The sequence below is a fragment of the Oncorhynchus mykiss genome, chromosome 16 (assembly GCF_013265735.2).
Source record: "Oncorhynchus mykiss isolate Arlee chromosome 16, USDA_OmykA_1.1, whole genome shotgun sequence".
NCBI lineage: Eukaryota > Metazoa > Chordata > Actinopteri > Salmoniformes > Salmonidae > Oncorhynchus > Oncorhynchus mykiss.
In genome coordinates this window covers 72,521,010-72,544,547 of record NC_048580.1, presented here as the reverse complement: position 1 = coordinate 72,544,547, position 23,538 = coordinate 72,521,010, and the positions used below count along the sequence as shown (strand labels likewise).

Here is a 23,538-nt window from a genome sequence, read left to right as displayed (position 1 = left end):
TGTTTGGAGGACAAAGAATGCTGAGTTGCATCCAAAGAACACCATACCTACTGTGAAGCACGGGGGTGGAAACATCATGCTTTGGGGCTGTTTTTCTGCAAAGGGACCAGGACGACTGATCCGTGTAAAGGAAAGAATGAATGGGGCCATGTATCGTGAGATTTTGAGTGAACACCTCATTCCATCAGCAAGGGCATTGAAGATGAAACGTGGCTGGGTCTTTCAGCATGACAATGATCCCAAACACACCGCCCGGGCAACGAAGAAGTGGCTTCGTAAGAAGCATTTCAAGGTCCTGGAGTGGCCTAGCCAGTCTCCAGATCTCAACCCCATAGAAAATCTTTGGAGGGAGTTGAAAGTCCGTGTTGCCCAGCAACAGCCCCAAAACATCACTGCTCTAGAGGAGATCTGCATGGATGAATGGGCCAAAATGTATTTCAGGATACTGAGATGGAATGAGCTTTAGTTTGTAAACCAGGATACTGAGATGGAATGAGCTTTAGTTTGTATTTCGGGATACTAAGATGGAATGAGCTTTAGTTTGTATTTCAGGATACTAAGATGGAATGAGCTTTAGTTTGTATTTCAGGATACTAAGATGGAATGAGCTTTGGTTTGTATTTCAGGATACTAAGATGGAATGAGCTTTAGTTTGTATTTCAGGATACTAAGATGGAATGAGCTTTAGTTTGTATTTCAGGATACTGAGATGGAATGAGCTTTGGTTTGTATTTCAGGATACTGAGATGGAATGAGCTTTGGTTTGTATTTCAGGATACTGAGATGGAATGAGCTTTAGTTTGTATTTCAGGATACTGAGATGGAATGAGCTTTAGTTTGTATTTCAGGAAACAATTCCCTCTCAAACCTTTCTCTGTGATTGAAAAAGCTCCAAACAACCTTCTAGAGTTACAAAATACTTCATTGGAGAGGGAGAGATTTTCCACAGTGAGCTGTATCCTGGTGACCTTTTTGTCACCTTTGTCAGCTCCCAAACCTGACTCTGTTATTGAAAATGCAATAAAATACTGGCTTGGCCAGAGAGGTTTCCCACTAACTTCATGGACGTTAGTGTTAACCAATGCTCTGTGCCCAGTGTTAACCAATGCTCTGTGCCCAGTGTTAACCAATGCTCTGTGCCCAGTGTTAACCAATGCTCTGTAGTATCAGGGTGTACTCTGAGGTGTAGTTTCAGGGTGTTCTCTGAGGTGTAGTATCAGGGTGTTCTCTGAGGTGTAGTTTCAGGGTGTACTCTGTGGTGTAGTATCAGGGTGCACTCTGGGGTGTATTATCAGAGTCTACACTGGGGTGTAGTATCAGGGTGTACTCTGGGGTGTAGTATCAGAGTGTACTCTGGGATCTTCTTTCATAGCTGGACTCATCTGTGTGTTATGCTCTTCTATCTCTTCTAATCTCTGTTTTGATTTCAAAGTGCATTGTCAGTTTCCCTGTGAATGGCTACATGACTGACCAGTTGATTCGTGTAATGTGTGTGCTCTGTGTTTCCCTATAGGGTCGTCTGTTGAATCTGAGTTGTTCCACAGTCCCCACGTTTGTTCTGTCCATCACAGCTACTACTCAGGTGAGGCATCTAGTTTGTTTAGATGACAGTTGTGTCAAAAACACACAGAAAAAAACTAGTTATTTTCTATTCCTAAAAATATTAATTTAGTTTTTTTTTCTGTCTTTTTTTTTAATGCTCGTCGTATAAACTTAGACAATAGTCTGTACCAATAATATCTAAGCACCCCTAAATTGAATGTGAAAATGCTGAGGTTTTTTTTTTTACTAGTCATACTTGTTGCTTTAGAGGTTTGCTGAAGACGAGACTTGAGTTAGGATATCTCCTGCTCTCCTGTTGTTTTGCTGTTACCTGAGCTTTGTGGGAATGGGATGTTGGCAGCGTTGAGACTCTGTGGTGGTCTGTGTCTCTCCGCAGGCCCTGGCTCTGATTGAGCTGTTCAATGCTCCCGAGGGACGCTACAAACAGGACGTCTATCTGCTGCCTAAGAAAATGGGTAAGACCTGGGCCCGTCCGTAATGGCACCCTATATTCCCTTTTATAGTGCATTACTTTGGACCAGGCCATAGGGCTCTGGTCAAAGTTAGTGCACTATGTAGTGAATAGGGTGCCATTTGAGGAGCAGACCATTGATCTGCATACATACAAGTAGTCTCTGACTGAGCCTTATTGGTGAAAATTTTCATGAATTCATGTGATAAATGTGTACCGCATAGGTTTCAATGGGCAGTTTGTTGTATGTGGCTCGACGTCGCCACCTAGTGTTTTCTTTTTACACACGACGCTCCATTTTTCCTAACAAGTATGTGTGTGCTGTAAGTAGTGAACTACAAAAGAGGCGTTCCTCTTCACAATCCACCTGTGTCTTCCATCCAGATGAGTACGTGGCCAGCTTGCACATGCCCAACTTTGACGCCCACCTGACAGAGCTGTCTGACGAGCAGGCCAAATACATGGGCCTGAACAAGAATGGACCCTTCAAACCCAACTACTACAGGTACTGAGACTTGTCTTTTCTCTATCTGATTGTCTCCCTATGGAAACATTTAAGTGAGCCTTGTCCGAACCAGAACTGTCCATATCTCCTGTTACAGGACATCTGGTCGAAGGGCCTTGAGAGCCATCAGGTCCCATTTTGAGAGTCTTTGGTATGACTAGACTGGGAATCAACTCTGCGATAGGTTTGGAGTGAGGACCACTATCAAATGTCAAGCTAAACAATTAACCTAGGCTACAAACAAATCTAAAAGTGAAATAAGAAATTCTAAATGCAAAATGTAAAAAACCAAGTCAGCAAGAAAACAAAAAACAAAACAAGTATTCTCTCATCAAATATTTTGAGGTAATATTTCCGGTTGCCACGGCAATGACTCTGATGAGGTTGTCTGTATTTGAGTGAGTGTGGTGATGGGTGTTGGGGAAAACAGTCCAGAAGGATGATCTGGGGTTTGAGTTTTAGATGTGGGTTAGTAAGTGGTACTAACTAGTTCTGGAAAAGGGAAAGTAAAATCATACACTCATGGAACAGCAACAAACAAAACAATGATATGACATGGTCCTGTATTACACAGATATTATGTAGACCAATTCAATCAAACTGTAGTCACATGATTGTTTTTTTAATGAAATCATACCTACTGTCTTTGTCTCCAAGGTATTAATGGAAATGGACAACGCGGTGACCTGCAAGCAACAACATATGGAATAAGTGAATATAATATCTCTATTTTATTTGATAAGTTATTACAAAAGGGAAGAATAATAATCATTTTGCTTTTGCTGAATGTAAATGTTATTATTAACATTGTCACGCATAATAATATTGATTATATCTAACTTGTCTGTCGGGTGCATTAATCTAACCATGCATATCAAACAGCAGAGACCAAGTACATGTTCCAAATGGCACCCTATTTCATTTGTAGTGCACTACTTTTGACCAGAGCCTATGGGTAGTAGTGCACTACATAGGGAATAGGGTGTCATTTGGGACTTAGGCCAAGAGAAGTAACCATTAAAAATGTTAGTCATATAATTTTAGTCTGCTGGCTATCCTTTAAATCTCTTGAAGTATTAATTTAGTCACAATCACAATGTTCATTAATGTCAATATGTCACTGTTACTGTGTACACACACACTGACATTTTAAATTAAGTACATTCCATGAGCCAGAATTGTGTTTGTGATCCTAACTGGACTGTTTTAATGTCTGGTGAAGCACTGAAGAAGCTACGTGTCATTAAGCAGAGAGTCGATGTGTCTTCACAGCCACTTGCTATCAGTTCATCTCAATGTTAAGTTTCATTCGTGGCTATTTGTTATGTTTGAAATTCTTCTCTATTTTATAGATTTAAAAGCACAGTTTGTCCAAGTTGATTTGTAAAGTCTCTCATAGAAACTGTTCTGCTGTCGCTTAATGGTTCTGTTGATTTTTAAGTCGTATGTTGACAGACATGCCTTGTGGTGATTTCTGCTTTCACTTGCTTATGTTGATCATCTAAATTATTTATACTTGTGATTGTTGTAACTGGATGTATGATATAGCAGCAATAAGCTCATCCTATAATTAATAAACAGAAATATACGTTTATAATTTGTTTGTAGAATTTATTTGTGTGTGTGTGTGTGCATTGGCAATTTTAGCGTGTAAATCTTGTTGGGCAAAAAAATAAAAGTGGGATGCATGCCAGCAAAGCCACCAATACAACACAACTTTTGACCGGTAGTGTGAATATATTTTATTTTAGGTAAAACATGTGGGGCTATAAACCAGTGGCGCTCTACCTTTTCATTCTTCCAGCGAGGTCCACGTGTAAAACGACTTTTCATGTTCATAAATGCTCTTTCGCGCACTTTCCCGAACCTGTTGCCTATTGCCTTTTCAAAACGGTCCAGAATGTTAGCTCTCCGCGGTGTGTTCAGCTCTACTGGTGTGGTGTCGGGTTGCCTCCAACTCTAGAATATTCACCGGCTTTCCCAGAGCGTCGCTACGGCTGCACTAACTAATATTAGTTACTGCAGCTGGGAAAGCCGGTGAATATTCTATCTAGAGATTCACGTGTCACAGAAGAAGTGTGATCATTCTAGAAAGCTGTTTTTATGTATATAAGCCATGGATCTCTCTCAGTTGAGGTATATCTTTTTGGAATAACCACACGACTCAAGAGCAAAGACCCGAGCAGGGGTGCGGACACCACTCAGGACTCAAAAACGAGGTCCTTCAATATATCGAAGAGAAGAACCAAAGCTGTCTACCGTTGTAAGTTATAATGTTGACGCTGACAGACAGTTCGTAGACCATGCCTATACAGTTACCTTAAATGGATTGATTATTGGTTCTTCTGACTATGAACAGGGAGAGAAAAAACATGATATTACCAAAACCATTAAAAAATAAAACATCTAATGTAAATAAGCAGTTATTTACACGATTTGAATTGTAGATATGTAGACCATGTCCATGTTCAATATTAGACTATACACCTCTAGACATCTCAGTTGAGTGTAAATGACTGAATCAAATCATAAAAGTATAAATGTCATAATAATAATAACAGTAAGACCATTCATAAAATACAGAAAATATTAATTCATGATAATAAAATGTTGTTCTTAATCTTACTCATGCAGGAACTCAAACAACAACAACAACAACAAAATTAACCAAGATGTCTTCAGCAAAGGGAGTATCCATTGGCATTGACCTGGGCACCACCTATTCCTGTGTGGGGGTGTTCCAGCATGGCAAGGTGGAGATCATCGCCAACGACCAGGGAAACAGAACAACGCCCAGCTACGTGGCCTTCACCGACACAGAGAGACTCATTGGAGACGCAGCAAAGAACCAGGTAGGTCCCACTTTGGAAAGTCTGTCTGTCTAATCTAGTAGATTCATGTATTTTGTTTTCAAAAAATACATTTATATTTAAATTATTTCACTGCAGGTGGCCATGAACCCCACTAACACTGTGTTCGACGCCAAACGCCTGATTGGCAGGAAGTTCGACGACCAGATTGTTAAATCAGACATGAAGCTGTGGCCCTTCAAGGTGATTTAAAATATATATATATTTTTTCAGTTTTGAAAAATACAAGCTCAAATGTATTACAACCAAGTGCTCATTCTTCTACAAATTGTAACTGAAAAATCACAAACAAATAAACACAAAAACATGTACAGTGTTCATAGATACAGGATTACATACATACAAGGTTACACACATACAGGGTTACACACATACAAGGTTACATACATACAGGGTTACATACATACAAGGTTACATAGATACAGGATTACATACATACAATGTTATATACATACATACATACATACATACATACATACATACATACATACATACATACATACAAGGATACATACATACATACAAATATACATACAGGGTTACATACATACAGAGTACATACACTAAAAGACGTGAAAAGCTTGAGTATATCAATAGACTTCATGACCTTGTTGTTCTCACTCTTCTAGGTGATCAGCGACGGTGGAAAGCCCAGAGTCCAGGTGGAGTACAAGGGAGAGACCAAGGCCTTCTACCCCGAAGAGATCTCTTCAATGGTCCTCGTCAAGATGAAGGAGATTGCTGAGGCCTACCTGGGCCAGAAGGTGTCCAATGCAGTCATCACAGTCCCAGCCTACTTCAACGACTCCCAGAGGCAGGCTACTAAAGACGCTGGGGTGATCTCTGGACTGAACGTCCTGAGGATCATCAATGAGCCCACGGCGGCGGCTATCGCCTATGGCCTGGACAAAGGCAAGAGAGGGGAGCGCAATGTTCTCATCTTTGATCTCGGCGGAGGCACCTTTGACGTCTCCATCCTGACCATCGAGGACGGGATATTCGAGGTGAAGGCCACAGCTGGGGACACTCACCTGGGAGGGGAGGACTTTGACAACCGCCTGGTCAACCACTTTGTGGAGGAGTTCAAGAGGAAGAACAAGAAGGACATCAGCCAGAACAAGAGGGCAGTGAGAAGGCTGAGGACAGCCTGTGAGAGGGCCAAGAGAACTCTCTCCTCCAGTTCCCAGGCCAGCGTCGAGATCGACTCCCTCTTCGAAGGCATGGACTTCTACACCTCCATCACCAGGGCTCGGTTTGAAGAACTCAACTCGGAGCTCTTCAGGGGAACCCTGGACCCGGTCGAGAAGGCCCTGAAAGACGCTAAGATGGACAAGGCTCAGGTCCAGGAGATAGTCCTGGTCGGTGGCTCCACTCGAATCCCTAAGATTCAGAAGCTCCTGCAGGACTTCTTTAATGGAAGGGAACTCAACAAGAGCATCAACCCAGATGAAGCGGTGGCTTACGGCGCTGCCGTCCAGGCGGCCATCTTGATGGGCGACACCTCTAAGAATGTCCAGGACCTTCTCCTCCTTGACGTGGCTCCTCTGTCCCTGGGCATCGAGACGGCTGGAGGGGTCATGACCGCCCTGATCAAACGTAACACCACCATCCCCACCAAGCAGACCCAGATCTTCTCCACCTATGCTGACAACCAGCCAGGTGTGCTCATCCAGGTGTACGAGGGAGAGAGAGCCATGACCAAGGACAATAATTTGCTGGGAAAGTTTGAGCTCACGGGTATCCCTCCCGCTCCTAGAGGAGTTCCCCAAGTCGAGGTGACCTTCGACATCGACGCTAACGGCATCCTGAACGTGTCGGCTGTGGATAAAAGTACAGGCAAGGAGAACAAGATCACCATCACCAACGACAAGGGGCGACTCAGTAAAGAAGACATAGAGAGGATGGTGCAGGACGCAGACAAATACAAAGCTGAGGACGATGCCCAGAGGGAGAAGATAGCAGCCAAGAACGGGTTGGAGTCCTACACGTTTAACATGAAGAGTAGTGTAGAAGATCCAAACCTGGCAGGGAAGATCAATGAGGATGACAAGAAGAAGGTTGTTGAGAAGTGCAACCAAACTATCTCCTGGTTGGAGAACAACCAGATGGCTGAGAAGGAGGAGTTTGAATACCAACAGAAGGAGCTGGAGAGAGTGTGTAACCCAATCGTATCCAAGCTCTACCAGGGGGCGGGAGGGGCTAGTCCAATGGGGAGTTGTGGCAGCCAGGCTGGGGGCGGTGCTAGCTCTCAGGGCCCTACCATTGAAGAGGTGGACTAAATAATCAATCAGTAAATCAATTGCCGATCAATGGATCGATCACTAAAGAGGCCTCATAAGCTAATGGTGCTTCTAATATAGGTACTGTTTGTCAGCTAGCTCAACTTTCATAGCACTATATATGTACATAGATTTGCTGTCACTACAAGTCCACTTTATTTTTTGTGTCAAATCTTCAACCCTAAACTGTTTGCAGAAATTCATTAAATGGTGAATACGTGCATCAGAATTATGAGTGCAATATTTATTTGTTATTTATTTATTTATTTGACCACTAAGTGAAATGCCATGCCCAGTTGTTTTTGTATCATTATTCTCACGTACACTCTCTCACAATACAACCACAGTTCAGATAACTGTGCCACCGTGCTTCTACACCTGCATTGCTTGCTGTTTAGGGGTTTCAGGCTGGGTTTCTGTACAGCACTATGAGATATCAGCTGATGTACGAAGGGCTATATAAATACATTTGATTTGATTTGATAATGTTTTTTTTTAAATAAATCCTTTGTAATTATATTACCATTCAAATGTTTAAAAAAAATACAAATACTATACTCAAGTTTATACTCAAGTAATAATCGTGTTTATAAACAATGTACTCTACAACAGTAGAGTGATTGACATTGATATTCAAACCAAACTTGATTATGTATGTTTCAATGGATTATTCACTCTATACTCAAGTGAACATAAATATGTCCCAAATGGCACCCTATTCCCTATAATAGTGCATTACTTTAGACCAGAGCCCTATGGAACCCTATTCCCTACATAGTGCACTACTTTTGACCAGAGCCCTATGGAACCCTATTCCCTACATAGTGCACTACTTTTGACCAGTGCCCATAGGGTAGTGGACTAATAAGTGGACTATGTAGGGAAATAGGGTTTCATTCAATTATGTGTTCAATTAAACCCATAACAGTTTAAATGATTGGTTTCTTTAGGTTATTCTCAAGCTGTTATGCATCAATATGTACACTAGATGGCAGAGTTAGGCACGCAAAGAAACTCATTATTTCAAAAATAGGTTATTTTGAACCTTGATCACCTGTTGAAGCCGACTTGTCTTATGTAATGAATTTGAATATGCTAATATGCTCATCAGAATACTCTCTACAGGTGTAAACACTAAGCAGCCTATGTGAGCAGAATTAAATTACATTTTACTCTGGGTCTGAAAATGAAACGCATCACAAGATGGGGGATGATGACATGAAAGTATTACGAAGCTGAACAAAAAATATAAACACAACATGCAACAATTTCAAAGATTTTCCTGAGTTACAGTTCCTATAAGGAAATCAGTCAACTGAAATAAATTAATTAGGCCCTAATCTATAGATTTCACCTGACTGGGAATACAGATATGCATCTGTTGGTCACAGATACCTTAAAAAAAAAAAGTAGGGGCGTGGATCAGAAAACCAGTCAGTATCTGGTGTGACCACCATTTGCCTCATGCAGCGTGACATTTCCTTCGTTTAGAGTTGATCAGGCTGTTGATTGGTGGCCTGTGGAATGTTGTTCCTCTCCTCTTCATTGGCTGTATGAAGTTTCTGGATATTGGCGGGAACTGGAACACGCTGTCGTACACGTCGATCCAGAGCATCTTAAACATTCTAAATGGGTGACAGCATGCAGGCCATAGAATAACTGGGAAATGTTCAGCTTCCAGTAATTGTGAAACGACAACGGGCCTCAGGATCCCGTCACTGTATCTCTGTGCATTCAAATTGCCATCGAATAAAATGCCATTTTATTTGTTGTCCGTAGCTATGGGCATATCATAACCCCACCGCACTTTGTTGACATCAGCAAACCGCTCGCCCACACGGCGCCATACACTCAGTCTGCCTGGTACAGTTGAAACTGTGATTCATCCATGAAGAGCACACTTCTCCAGTTGAAGGTGAGCATTTTATTTTTTTTACATTTATTTAACTAGGCAAGTCAGTTAAGAACAAACTCTTATTTTCAATGACGGCCTATGAACAGTGGGTTAACTGCCTGTTCAGGGGAACAGTGGGTTAACTTCCTTGTTCAGGGGCAGAACGACAGATTTGTACCTTGTCAGTTTGGGGATTTGAACTTGCAACCTTTTGGTTAGAACGTTGGACTAGTAACCGGAAGGTTGCAAGTTCAAACCCCCGAGCTGACGAGGTACAAATCTGTCGTTCTGCCCCTGAACAGGCAGTTAACCCCCCTGTTCCTGGGCCGTCATTGAAAATAAGAATTTGTTCTTAACTGACTTGCTTAGTTAAATAAATAAAAAATTCAATGAGCTGAAATAAAACAGCCCAGAAATGTTCTATGCACACCAAAAGTGTATTTCTCTCAAATGTTGTGCACAAATTTGTTCACTTCTCCTTTTGTGAGTTTTTCTCCTTTGCCAAGATAATCCATCTACCTGGCAGGTGCGGCATATCAAGAAGCTGATTAAACAGCATGATCATTACACAAGTGCACCTTGTGCCGGGGACAATAAAAGGCTACTCTAAAATGGTCAAATTGCACGCTCCCTCAAAAAACTTGAGACATATGTGGCATTGTGTTGTGTTACAAAACTGCACATTTTAGAGTGGCCTTTTATTGTCCCCGGCACAAGGCATTAGGACACAACAGGTAGCGCTAATGCTTATTCTATCCCCATGCAATTGTTGTTTTTCTTCTTCAGTCAGCTGTTAAGTTGATACAAGGATAACTTGGTGGTAATGCATTTATGTCAAATCCGCCTCCTCTAATGAAGGAGACGTATCTTAGTCAAAGAGCATCAGTGCGAGGAAGAGAAACATTCAAGAGTGAAGTACAGGCATCGCATCATATTCCCTCCTGATTGCAAGGGCACATGTGTTACGAGAAGGAGAAGTGAAAGTTCCTCTCGCACAGCATCACTTTTTAATAAGATAGAAGAAAAATAATCGTTGATAATTGTTGATAATATAGAAAATACAATCGCGATGCTCCGATTTTCTAATGATTTCTAATGACGTTGTTATGAAGAGGTGATCCATGGGTAATAACGACTGTTACTTCTTGACCATATCTCAAAGGACTTGTATAAGTGCTGATCGGCACCTTGGTAGCAACACATGAGTGAGGAATTTATATAGGCAATGATGTATAGTTTGAACCTGCTGTATTACAGCAAATGAAGCTGCCCATCTTTCAAGGACCTCACAGTAGTGTAACTCATATCATTTCATATTTATAGAGGTGTTTGTGTGTGTGTGTGTGTGAATTCATTGTTTAGCTATCCTAATTGAGTCTCTCTCTATATATAATGAGGTGTACCCCTGATGTGTCCTCAGCCTACATTGCACAGCGCACCCAACAAGTTGCTGACACAGGCCTGCATGAATCTACAGATGGTGATATTTTATTAAATATTAAATTAAATTAAAGGGAGTGGCATAGAATAATATCTCCTTCAAATGACTCTTCAGCGCAAAAAGGGTTAATTTATTGGGGCTGTCGCACGCCCCAGGCAGCCTGCAGGATGTGTTGGTTGTGTCGTCTCTGACTGACTATGGTGAGGCTGAGGGAGGAGGAGGAGGGAGGATACTTCTGGTTGGAGAAGCAAAAGATCCTGAACCTTCCTGAAAAACAACCTCACACATCTCACGCGCCTCTCTGCCTCGAGGACGACATCGTCGCAAATTGATGGAATATTCCAAGCGCGTTTATCCATTTGGATCATAGGGGTCAACTTTCATGTTAAAGAAACTTGTTCGATTTTTTTTTTTTTTTTTTTTGAGGGGGGAGGGGGGGGGCTCCGATGGATTTCGTGACTAAGGTGAGGACCTTGGGTTATTGCTTTTAAGCGGCTCCAATCACTTGACAACATTCACATAGAAATAGCAGCTCTCCAAATTTGCACAATTTATAGATTCGATGTAGAATACAAAACTCCCAATATTCCATAATTTGAAACTCGTTTAAGGTCGCGAAGTAGGTATCCTTGACTGAACTGTTGAATTATTGAAGCTACAACATTTGCTTATTTATAGACATTAGGCTATAAATAATTTATATTAGTACACAAATATTTTGTGAACAAAAGCCCGCCAATCCCATATTTATATAGATATTTTGAGATTGCGAACATTATTTACGGGAGGTATTTAATCGCAGGTGGTTTTTATTCAAGGCCACTCTGCCGCTCGCATTGGACTTGTTGAAGCAGAGAACCAACTGTCGACGGGACGAAGAGTTGGATAAATGAGTCGTATCACAAGGACTGACATGAGAACGAACTCTGAACCGTCACCGTGTAGTTGCTTCAGGGGTATATAATAAAGGATAAACACAAACCAACGTAATAACCAACCGTTTATTCATCTAAATCTATGATCAGCTCGGTGTGTGTTTCGTCTTACCGAGGACGAAAGTCGGGTAACAAACCTCCGTCCAAGACATGTCTGAAGGAAGAGATGACCAGGGGGGAGGACTCGGAGAAAATTGTTATCAATGTTGGTGGCACAAGACACGAAACCTACAAGAGCACACTTAGGACCCTACCAGGGACACGCCTGGCCTGGTTAGCCGACCCGCCAGAGACAAACGCAAACAAGGAATCCCTCCCCGTAGGACCCATATCGCCAACTACAAACGAGTTATTTTTCGACAGGCACCCTGGCATATTCGCTTATGTGTTGAACTATTATAGAACTGGCAAGCTTCATTGCCCCGCCGATGTCTGCGGGCCTCTTTTTGAAGAGGAGTTGGCGTTTTGGGGGATAGATGAGACCGACGTGGAGCCGTGTTGCTGGATGACATACCGGCAGCATCGGGACGCAGAGGAGGCGCTGGACATATTCGAACCACCGGACCCAGATGACACGGACGATGAACTACCCAGACGGTTCGGCATTGAGGACTGCCCGGAAAGATCGAGGGGATGCTGCGAAGTTTGTCAACCAAAGATATGGGCACTCTTTGAGGACCCCTACTCATCCAGGGCTGCTAGAGTAAGTGTACCTTTTTGTTTGTTTTGCATAATAAACCATGCTTATAAACCAGGGTCGCTACAATACTATTGTAATTTGTAGTAATAGGCGTCCTGTTCACAAACTCCCACAGTTAATCTTTAGAATAATGCAATGCAATCAACAGGTGTTGTAGAGAGCGTGTCCGCCGACGCGCCACCGAAAATCAACAGGTGTGTGTGTCTGTTCTCTCAGTTGCATCTGGCTGCTGTGGAACACCAAACAAGACAAGCCGCTAGCAGGAAAGAATGCGCTGGTGTGGAAATAGCATCGTACGAGAATGATGTTGTGTCACTACATTCAAAGCCATATTATTTTCCTGGGGTCGTTTAATTAACATAGGGGTTATATATATCAAATCTAATTTGTTTGGTCACATACACGTATTTAGCAGATGTTATTGAGGGTGTAGCTCTACAGGTTACCATTAATGACGTGAGGATTCTATGACGAGAATGCAATCTCTGGCATTATGTACTACTACTACAGTATATATAAAACACTAAAGTAAACCATTCAAGTCCAATGCAGACGTTGGAAGTCTTATAGGCCTATTGTCATGTTCACCTATGACTGTCCCTATGACTGTCCCTATGACTGTCTTGCCCTGCCACCTTATCATAGCAGTAACAGCCATCAGCAGCATGAATGGTTGTTATCTCTCTGTCATGAATGTGTGTCATATTGGGTCTCATGCTCATCACTTAAAAATAGACTCTTATATGTTTTTGTAAGGAGGCAGATTTCCATTGACCCTGTTTTATTTAACAAAAGCAATGTCGCAAAAAAATATTACTGGACACGTCCCAGCTAGCACAGTGGATCTGGGCCGATTCCTGCTGAGAGTCAGGGGAACTCTGCTGAGAGTCAGGGGAACCCTGCTGAGAGTCAGGGGAACTCTGCTGAGAGTCAGGGGAACTCTGCTGAGAGTCAGGGGAACTCTGCTGAGAGTCAGGGGAACTCTGCTGAGAGTCAGGGGAACACTGCTGAGAGTCAGGGGAACTCTGCTGAGAGTCAGGGGAACTCTGCTGAGAGTCAGGGGAACTCTGCTGAGAGTCAGGGGAACTCTGCTGAGAGTCAGACTTGGCCGACGTCATGTGGCCCGAGTCTGGGCTGCCATCTGCAGTATTACTTATGGCTAGGATGTGGGGATTGAGCTCGGGCCGATTCCTGTGTGAGTTATCTGGCCCAAATGTATTACTTTGGGCTCGAGCTGATTCCGGTGTGAGTTATCTGGCCCAAATGTATATATTACTTGGGTCTCGGGCCAATTCTGGTGAGTTATCTGGCCAAAATGTATTACTTGGGGATTGGGCTTATTGGGGCTACTCTCTGGCAGATAATTACACGGGCTGCATTATATAATTAACATTTCATGATTTATTTTTCCATATTCTCTCATTGTGTCTTTGATAATTGTATTTTTTTAAACATTTAAATTAAATTCTTTAAGAGTCCTGGCCGCGTTCGGTGAGACCCATGAGGCGACACACAATTGGCCGAGCGTCGTCCGAGTTAGGGGAGGGTTTGGCCGGCCGGGATGGCCTTGTCCCATCGCGCTGTAGCGACTCCTGTGGTGTTCAAGGTGCATGCTGACATGGTCACCAGGTGTACGGTGTTTCCTCTGAAACAAAATGTGTTTTTTTTGTGAATGAGGATAATTTTTATGTATAAAATAGTCATATTTAAAATGACTGAATCGGTTAATTTTGTATACATTTATTTAAATTTGCATCGGGGGGGAGATGCTGGTAAGATGTCGGCAAAGTCGGCTGAATTCCGGAAGACAGAAACGGGCTGATTCTGGGCAGTCATTCATTTTGATTCCAGGCCCAGTCCGACACCCGACACCCCCAGAAGAGGGCCGCTTCTGGGCCGATTCCTCATTGCTAGCTGGGGTGTAATGGAAACGGCAGATATAGGAGACATTTTATCTGTACGACAGGGGAGGATTTTTATTTTGTCTAACTTTCTGTATTACAACAAATGATGATGGAAACTGTGTTTTCCAATAAATGATTATTGTAGAATACTTTTGAAGGTACAAGGGGCACCTGATGTCATTACGTAATTATAAACTCCATCAAATTGTATTGGTCACATACACATATTTAGTAGATGTTATTGCGGGTCCTAGATATCTAACAATTCACAACAATAAAAACAAATCTAAAAGTAAAATAATGGAATTAAGAAATATATAAATATTAGGACGAGCAATGTCAGAGTGGCATTGACTAGAATACAGTAGAATATAATACAGTTTATACACATGAAATTAGTAAAGCAGTATGTAAACATTATTAAAGTGACCAGTGTTCCATTATTAAAGTGACCAGTGATTCCATGTCTATGCACAGTGGGCAGCAGCCTCTAAGGTGCAGGGTTGAGTAACCAGTGATTCCATGTCTATGTACAGTGGGCAGCAGCCTCTAAGGTGCAGGGTTGAGTAACCAGTGATTCCATGTCTATGCACAGTGGGCAGCAGCCTCTAAGGTGCAGGGTTGAGTAACCAGTGATTCCATGTCTATGTACAGAGGACAGCAGCCTCTAAGGTGCAGGGTTGAGTAACCAGTGATTCCATGTCTATGCACAGTGGGCAGCAGCCTCTAAGGTGCAGGGTTGAGTAACCAGTGATTCCATGTCTATGTACAGTGGGCAGCAGCATCTAAGGTGCAGGGTTGAGTAACCAGTGATTCCATGTCTATGCACAGTGGGCAGCAGCCTCTAAGGTGCAGGGTTGAGTAACCAGTGATTCCATGTCTATGTACAGTGGGCAGCAGCCTCTAAGGTGCAGGGTTGAGTAACCAGTGATTCCATGTCTATGCACAGTGGGCAGCAGCCTCTAAGGTGCAGGGTTGAGTAACCAGTGATTCCATGTCTATTCAGAGTGGGCAGCAGCCTCTAAGGTGCAGGGTTGAGTAACCAGTGATTCCATGTCTATGTACAGAGGACAGCAGCCTCTAAGGTGCAGGGTTGAGTAACCAGTGATTCCATGTCTATGCACAGTGGGCAGCAGCCGCTAAGGTGCAGGGTTGAGTAACCAGTGATTCCATGTCTATGTACAGTGGGCAGCAGCCTCTAAGGTGCAGGGTTGAGTAACCAGTGATTCCATGTCTATGCACAGTGGGCAGCAGCCTCTAAGGTGCAGGGTTGAGTAACCAGTGATTCCATGTCTATGTACAGTGGGCAGCAGCCTCTAAGGTGCAGGGTTGAGTAACCAGTGATTCCATGTCTATGCACAGTGGGCAGCAGCCTCTAAGGTGCAGGGTTGAGTAACCAGTGATTCCATGTCTATTCAGAGTGGGCAGCAGCCTCTAAGGTGCAGGGTTGAGTAACCAGTGATTCCATGTCTATGCACAGTGGGCAGCAGCCTCTAAGGTGCAGGGTTGAGTAACCAGTGATTCCATGTCTATTCAGAGTGGGCAGCAGCCTCTAAGGTGCAGGGTTGAGTAACCAGTGATTCCATGTCTATGCACAGTGGGCAGCAGCCTCTAAGGTGCAGGGTTGAGTAACCAGTGATTCCATGTCTATGCACAGTGGACAGCAGCCTCTAAGGTGCAGGGTTGAGTAACCAGTGATTCCATGTCTATGCACAGTGGGCAGCAGCCTCTAAGGTGCAGGGTTGAGTAACCAGTGATTCCATGTCTATGTACAGTGGGCAGCAGCCTCTAAGGTGCAGGGTTGAGTAACCAGTGATTCCATGTCTATGCACAGTGGGCAGCAGCCTCTAAGGTGCAGGGTTGAGTAACCAGTGATTCCATGTCTATTCAGAGTGGGCAGCAGCCTCTAAGGTGCAGGGTTGAGTAACCAGTGATTCCATGTCTATGCACAGTGGGCAGCAGCCTCTAAGGTGCAGGGTTGAGTAACCAGTGATTCCATGTCTATTCAGAGTGGGCAGCAGCCTCTAAGGTGCAGGGTTGAGTAACCAGTGATTCCATGTCTATGCACAGTGGGCAGCAGCCTCTAAGGTGCAGGGTTGAGTAACCAGTGATTCCATGTCTATACACAGTGGACAGCAGCCTCTAAGGTGCAGGGTTGAGTAACCAGTGATTCCATGTCTATGCACAGTGGGCAGCAGCCTCTAAGGTGCAGGGTTGAGTAACCAGTGATTCCATGTCTATACACAGTGGACAGCAGCCTCTAAGGTGCAGGGTTGAGTAACCAGTGATTCCATGTCTATGCACAGTGGGCAGCAGCCTCTAAGGTGCAGGGTTGAGTAACCAGTGATTCCATGTCTATGTATATAGGGCAGCAGCCTCTAAGGTGCAGGGTTGAGTAACCAGTGATTCCATGTCTATGCACAGTGGGCAGCAGCCTCTAAGGTGCAGGGTTGAGTAACCGGGTGGTAGCCGAGTAGTAATGGTTATTTAACAGTTTGATGGCCTTGAGATAGAAGCTGTTTTTCAGTCTCTCGGTCCCAGCTTTGATGCACGTGTTCTGACCTTGCCTTCTGGATGATAGTGGGGTGAACAGGCCGTGGCTCGGGGGTTTGATGTCCTTGACGATCTTTTTGGCCTTCCTGTGCCACTCGGGAAGGGTAGGGTAGGTAGCATGAGTTTTTACTCACCAAAGTAACAACGTGGTCAAAGACTTAGTAACTTAGTTGTAGTCACAATGTGGTTACCTATAACTACAAAAGTAGTTGTGTTTTGGGGTTTTGAAATATTTATCACCTTATTTTAGGACATCTTTGAAACTACCCACAAAGCACTCTTTCTCGACATCTTATGGAGAATCTACTCTTCGTTTGCTATCTCGAGCTGGCTATTGTTAGCCCGCCTTGCTAGCATGTAATTACATTCTAGACCGAGCATTGGCAGTGGTGAATTACAATCCACCAAGCACAAGGAGGTGTGATTGTAAACGACAAATCAGATTCCCCACTCATGGGGGCCAACACGATCTTGCTCGACTACTCCAGGCAGCTCTGACTTCTCCTCTGCCGGCAGACAAAATGAAAGCAGAAAATCAATCTTACCTGCTCTAATTGTTTAGTACCTTGTCTGTTCTTTCATAGTCCTATATTTGTTTTGTCAACTTTTAGACCTGTTCTCTGTGATCTAAGCTACCAGAGTTTTTCAACCTTGGTTTAGGGCTCGCTATATAACTTTTGGATTAGCTACCCTCATTGATTCTCCCCTCGGATGATGAAACTGCCTCACTCTCATCTCGGCTCTTCCTCGTTAGCTACCTCAGCCGCTCTTTACCATGGTATGGGCAGCAACCGTGAATCGGTAAGTATCCACTCTGTCTATACTTTTTATCTGAACGTACTTTGGTGCGAAAAGTGCAAATCAATCCCAGAACAACAGCAAAGGACCTTGTGAAGATGCTGGATGAAACAGGTACAAAAGTATCTATATCCACAGTAAAACGAGTCCTATATTAACATAACCTGAAAGGCCGCTCAGCAAGGAAGAAGCCACTGCTCCAAAACCGCCATAAAAAAGACAGACAACGGTTTGCAACTGCACATGGTGACAAAGATCATACTTGTTGGATACTTTTGCACCTGTTTCCTCCAGCATCTTCACAAGGTCCTTTGCTGTTGTTCTGGGATTGATTTGCACTTTTCGCACCAAAGTACGTTCATCTCTAGGAGACAGAACACGTCTCCTTCCTGAGCGGTATGATGGCTGCGTGGTTCTATGGTGTTTATACTCGCGTACTATTGTTTGTACGTACGGATGAACGTGGTACCTTCAGGCATTTGGAAATTGCTCCCAAGGAAGAACCAGACTTGTGGAGGTCTACAATTTTTTTCTGAGGTCTTGGCTAATTTCTTTTGATTTTCCCATGATGTCAAGCAAGGAGGCACTGAGTTTGAAGGTAGGCCTTGAAATACATCCACAGGTACACCTCCAATTGATTCAAATGATGTCAATTAGCCTATCAGAAGCTTCTAAAGCCATGACATCATTTTCTGGAATTTTCCAAGCTGTTTAAAGGCACAGTCAACTTAGTGTATTTAAACTTCTGACCCACTGGAATTGTGATACAGTGAATTATAAGTGAAATAATATGTCAGTAAACAATAGTTGGAAAAATGACTTGTGTCGTACACAAAGTAGATGTTCTAACCGACTTGCCAAAACTATAGTTTGTTAACAAGTAATGTGTGGAGTGGTTGAAAAATGAGTTTTAATGACTAGAACCTAAGTGTATGTAAACTTCCAACTTCAACTGTAGGTATGCCAGTCAGCTTTGACATCAGTTTTCCACATCGGTGGTAAACTAGACATCTGGCCTATGCCGATGTTGGCATTTTTAGATAATATTGTCCGATTCCGATATGCGTACCGATATATCGTGCATCCCTAATATTTATGTCAGAGTTTGCATTGTAGGGAATAGGCTGAAAGGACAAGGATTGCCCTGACTTTCAAGAATATCTGAATTGCTTCACCTTGCTCTTCTGGTTGGCTGGCAAGCTTTACCATCCAATTATTTCAGGTCTACAGGAGTGCAAGTTTCACGTTGGCACATGAGGAATATTAGAATATGGCAAATATTAGTACATTATTGTATTCTATCCATGCTGGCTTTGCCAGGATACCAGAGACATGAAACAGATTGGTGGGAGGACTGAGACATGAAACAGATTGACGGGAGGACTGAGACATGAAACAGATTGACGGGAGGACTGAGACGTGAAACAGATTGACGGGAGGACTGAGACGTGAAACAGATTGACGGGAGGACTGAGACGTGAAACAGATTGACGGGAGGACTGAGACGTGAAACAGATTGACGGGAGGACTGAGACGTGAAACAGATTGACGGGAGGACTGAGACGTGAAACAGATTGACGGGAGGACTGAGACGTGAAACAGATTGACGGGAGGACTGAGACGTGAAACAGATTGACGGGAGGACTGAGACGTGAAACAGATTGACGGGAGGACTGAGACGTGAAACAGATTGACGGGAGGACTGAGACGTGAAACAGATTGACGGGAGGACTGAGACGTGAAACAGATTGACGGGAGGACTGAGACGTGAAACAGATTGGTTGGATGGCTGAGACATGAAACAGATTGGTGGGAGGACTGAGACATGAAACAGATTGACGGGAGGACATTATGTTCTTGCAAAATTTTCCTACATGGGTAAATAACACTTCAACCAATATATATTTTGTCAACACTGTAGGTTTTTGCGATAACGTTACATTTGTGATTGATGATAACACTTTCAAATGAGAACATCACTTCAATACAATATAATAGCATTTGGGAGCCTAGAATTAGGAACATTGACCTTTTGATTATGCCACAATGGTTACATGTCATTATGACATCACACTGTATCACTTATAGCCTATAAATATATTATTTGGTGGACTTTCATTTGGAGAATTTCCCTTGGATTATGCGACTACTGTAACCTATATAATAGTCATATAAAGTGACCATAATAACAACCACAAAAGGTAGATCAGGTGGTATTTTGTGTGTAATTCACTGGATCGTCAGTGTAATGTCAATATTTCTAGCCAGTTGAGATAATCTTCGATTTTCAGTTAAATATTTCCCAGAGGACATCACATTATGAGGCAGACGTGTCAGAGAGCAGAGTGCTCCGCAGTTAATGGCTAGCATCTAGCCGCTAATGGCTTCTCAACCAATGCTGCAGAGAGAGAGAGAGAGGGAGTGAGAGAGATGAAACGAAAGAAAGAGTTGGAGAGAGAGAGGAGAGGAAAAAAGAGATGGAGAGAGAGAAAGAGAGACAGAGAGAGAGAGAGAGAGAGAGAGAGAGAGAGAGAGAGAGAGAGAGAGAGAGAGAGAAAGAGTGGGAGAGGGATGTAAAGAAAGACAGTGCCTATTGAGGCAAATGCGAAGGCAGCTATCAAGTTACATTATATCAGCAACTACCTCATAAATGGGAAGCAAGGCCAGGTTGCTGTATATATATTGTCATCAAGTGCATTTATCATTTGATGGACCTATGATTGCATTGCATTCAAGGAGAATGCATTACTGGCCTAAGGCTTTCGATCAGGTCTATTGACAGTTTCCTAATATTTTGCCTCTAATGCCTTGGTGGATTGGTGCCACACAAGCCTTCTCATCTCTATATAGAAACAGGATATTTCCCATTCATATATATTAAGTCTATAGGCCACGCTGTCCTGTTCTACCAGACAGCTTAGTACCTCCTTGTACATACAGTCTGTCACAGTGCAGTGCAGAGAGCAGACAGACATCACAGTGGCTTGCAACCGTATGTCTTGTTTGCTGTCACAGCTGAGCTTCTAGAATTGTGTGTGTGTGTGTATAGTATGTGTGCGTGTATAGTATGTGTGTGTGTGTGTGTGTATAGTATGTGTGCGAGTATAGTATGTGTGTGTGTATAGTATGTGTGCGAGTATAGTATGTGTGTGTGTATAGTATGTGTGTGTGAGTATAGTGTGTGTGAGTATAGTGTGTGTGTGTATAGTATGTGTGTGTGTATAGTATGTGTGTGTGTATAGTATGCGTGTGTGTATAGTATGCGTGTGTGTATAGTGTGTGTGTATAGTATGTGTGCGTGTGTATAGTATGTGTGCGAGTATAGTATGTGTGTGTGTATAGTATGTGTGTGAGTATAGTATGCATCCAACCCGGAAGCCAGCCGCACCAATGTGTCAGAGGAAAAAACGTATGCCTAGCGACCTGGTCAGCGTGCACTGCGCCCGGCCCACCACAGGAGTCGCTAGTGCGTGATGAGACAAGGATATCCCTACCGGCCAAACCCTCCCTAATCCGGACGACGCCAGGCCAATTGTGCGTCGCCACATGGACCTCCCGGTCGCGGCCGGCTGCGACAGAGCCTGGGCTCGAATCCAGAGTCTCTGGTGGCACAGCTTGCACTGTGGTGCAGTGCCTTAGACCACTGCGCCACCCGGGAGGCTTATCCACAATGCTTATCAATTGCCTTGCACAAAGTATCAAATTACTAAAATACTATCCCAGCCATAAGCAATACTGCCGAAGGTGTCCCAGAGTCGGGCCACATGACGTCGGCCGAGTCTGACTCAGCTGAGTGCCCCGACTCAGATCCACTGTGCTAGCTGAGATACTCCCTTAAAATGCATTCGCTTGAAAAACAAGAAAAAAGCGGCAACATTACTGTTTGTCCCTCTTGAGATTCCGTAGCCAGTACACTTCCTCAAAATAGTCTGAATTAATCAAAGATATCTCAAGAAATCTGTCATTGATTTAGAAGTTTTTTCCAAGACGGTCTTAGTCGCAAAATTTTACATCTTCCTAAGATGTTTGGTGTATTAGTTCTAAAGTGAAAAAATATATGCATCAAAACTAGTCGTCTGTCATTGAACAAACACTTCATTTAAGGATTCCTACTGTTGACCAATCCCCGACGAAGGGGCATAGAGTTCGGCTACCGAGCTTCGACAAGCTTCAAGAAAAAATACTGTGTGTGCTCAAACAGCCAAAAAACAAAACCTGTCTAACACCAAAAGTGAAAAAATATATATCACACAATGTTGTCATAATCTATGAGTGAACTGTTTCGACTGGGAAGCATTTACAACTTCCAAGCCCATTCAATTCATTCTATTTCTATGTGCTGCTGCATTGTGGGGGGCGTTGCCTAGGCGATAAGCTACAACAAAATGTTAATGTTACATTTGTCATAAGCACTTATTTGGTATTTGGTATTTTATTAGGGTCCCCCGTTAGCTGTTGAAAAAGCAGAAGCTACTCTTGCTGGGGTCGACACAAAACATGAAACACAATACAGAATGACATTATACAGAACATCAATAGACAAGAACAGCTCAAGGACAGAACTACATAATTTTTATTTTTAAAGGCACACGTAGCCTACATACAGTTGAAGTCCGAAGTTTACAGACACTTAGGTTGGAGTCATTAAAACTCGTTTTTCAACCACTCCACACATTTCTTGTTAATCAACTATAGTTTTGGCAAGTCAGTTAGGACATCTACTTTCTGCATGACACAAGTCATTTTTCCAACAATTGTTTACAGACAGATTATTTCACTTATAATTCACTGTATCACAATTATAGTGTGTCAGAAGTTTACATACACTAAGTTGACTGTCCCTATAAAAAGCTTGGAAAATTTCTAGAAAATGATGTCATGGCTTTAGAAGCTTCTGATAGGCTAATTGACATCATTTGAGTCAATTGGAGTTGTACCTGTGGATGTATTTCAAGGCCTACCTTCAAACTCAGTGCCTCTTTGCTTGACATCATGGGAATATCAAAAGAAATCAGCCAAGACCTCAGAAAAAAATTGTAGACCTCCACAAGTCTGGTTCATCCTTGGGAGCAATTTCCAAACGCCTGAAGGTACCACGTTCATCTGTACAAACAATAGTACGCAAGTATAAACACCATGGGACCACGCAGCTGTCATACCGCTCAGGAAGGAGGCGCGTTGTGTCTCCTAGAGATGAACGTACTTTGGTGCGAAAAGTGCAAATCAATCCCAGAACAACAGCAACTGACCGTGTGAAGATTCTGGAGAAAACAGGTACAAAGTATCTATATCCACAGTAAAACGAGTCCTAGATCGACATATCCTGAAAGGCTGTTCAGCAAGGAAGAGGCCACTGCTCCAAAACCGCCATAAAAAAGCCAGACTACGGTTTGCAACTGCACATGGGGACAAAGACCTTTTTGGAGAAATGTCCTCTGGTCTGATGAAACAAAAATAGAACTGTTTGGCCATAATGACCATTGTTATGTTTGGAGGAAAAAGGGGGAGGCTTGTTTGCTGAAGAACACCATCCCAACCGTGAAGCACGGGGGTGGCAGCATCATGTTGTGGGGGTGCTTTGCTGCAGGAGTGACTGGTGCACTTCACAAAATAGATGGCGTCATGAGGAAGGAAAATTATGTGGA

At 43.1% G+C, this 23,538-nt stretch overlaps 3 protein-coding genes across 6 annotated transcripts in view; all 3 read left to right on the top strand.

Annotated features, from left to right (window-relative positions):
• The window catches only part of LOC110492690 (S-adenosylhomocysteine hydrolase-like protein 1), a 70,813-nt gene extending 66,700 nt beyond the window's left edge, over nucleotides 1-4,113 (top strand). For 2 of the 3 annotated variants that reach the window (XM_036947730.1, XM_036947728.1), the window contains 4 exons: nucleotides 1,514-1,582; nucleotides 1,940-2,018; nucleotides 2,399-2,519; nucleotides 3,177-4,113. In XM_036947730.1, the coding sequence (XP_036803625.1) occupies nucleotides 1,514-1,582; nucleotides 1,940-2,018; nucleotides 2,399-2,519; nucleotides 3,177-3,183 (276 nt within the window). In that variant the 3' untranslated portion in view covers nucleotides 3,184-4,113. Of the gene's footprint in view, nucleotides 1-1,513; nucleotides 1,583-1,939; nucleotides 2,019-2,398; nucleotides 2,527-3,176 lie in introns of those variants that run through there. The other variant, XM_036947729.1, reaches the window with a different exon arrangement.
• Nucleotides 4,114-4,522: 409 nt separating this feature from the next.
• Nucleotides 4,523-8,120, top strand: hspa1b (heat shock protein family A (Hsp70) member 1B). 2 transcript variants are annotated; one of them, XM_021567143.2, is made up of 4 exons: nucleotides 4,523-4,782; nucleotides 5,154-5,371; nucleotides 5,468-5,572; nucleotides 6,019-8,119. In XM_021567143.2, the coding sequence occupies exons 2-4, from the start codon at nucleotides 5,192-5,194 to the stop codon at nucleotides 7,666-7,668; spliced, it is 1,935 nt and encodes a 644-aa protein (XP_021422818.2). In that variant the 5' UTR covers nucleotides 4,523-4,782; nucleotides 5,154-5,191; the 3' UTR covers nucleotides 7,669-8,119. The 2 variants fall into 2 exon arrangements, with proteins under 2 accessions (XP_021422818.2, XP_036803622.1); XM_036947727.1 differs by lacking the exon at nucleotides 4,523-4,782 and having other exon boundaries at nucleotides 5,160-5,371; nucleotides 6,019-8,120.
• A 3,292-nt stretch (nucleotides 8,121-11,412) lies between these two features.
• Nucleotides 11,413-23,538, top strand: part of kcnc4 (potassium voltage-gated channel, Shaw-related subfamily, member 4) — a 66,490-nt gene continuing 54,364 nt past the window's right edge. The window contains exon 1 of the mRNA XM_036947726.1: nucleotides 11,413-12,641. Within this exon, the coding sequence (XP_036803621.1) occupies nucleotides 12,021-12,641 (621 nt within the window). The 5' untranslated portion in view covers nucleotides 11,413-12,020. The remainder of the gene's footprint in view (nucleotides 12,642-23,538) is intronic.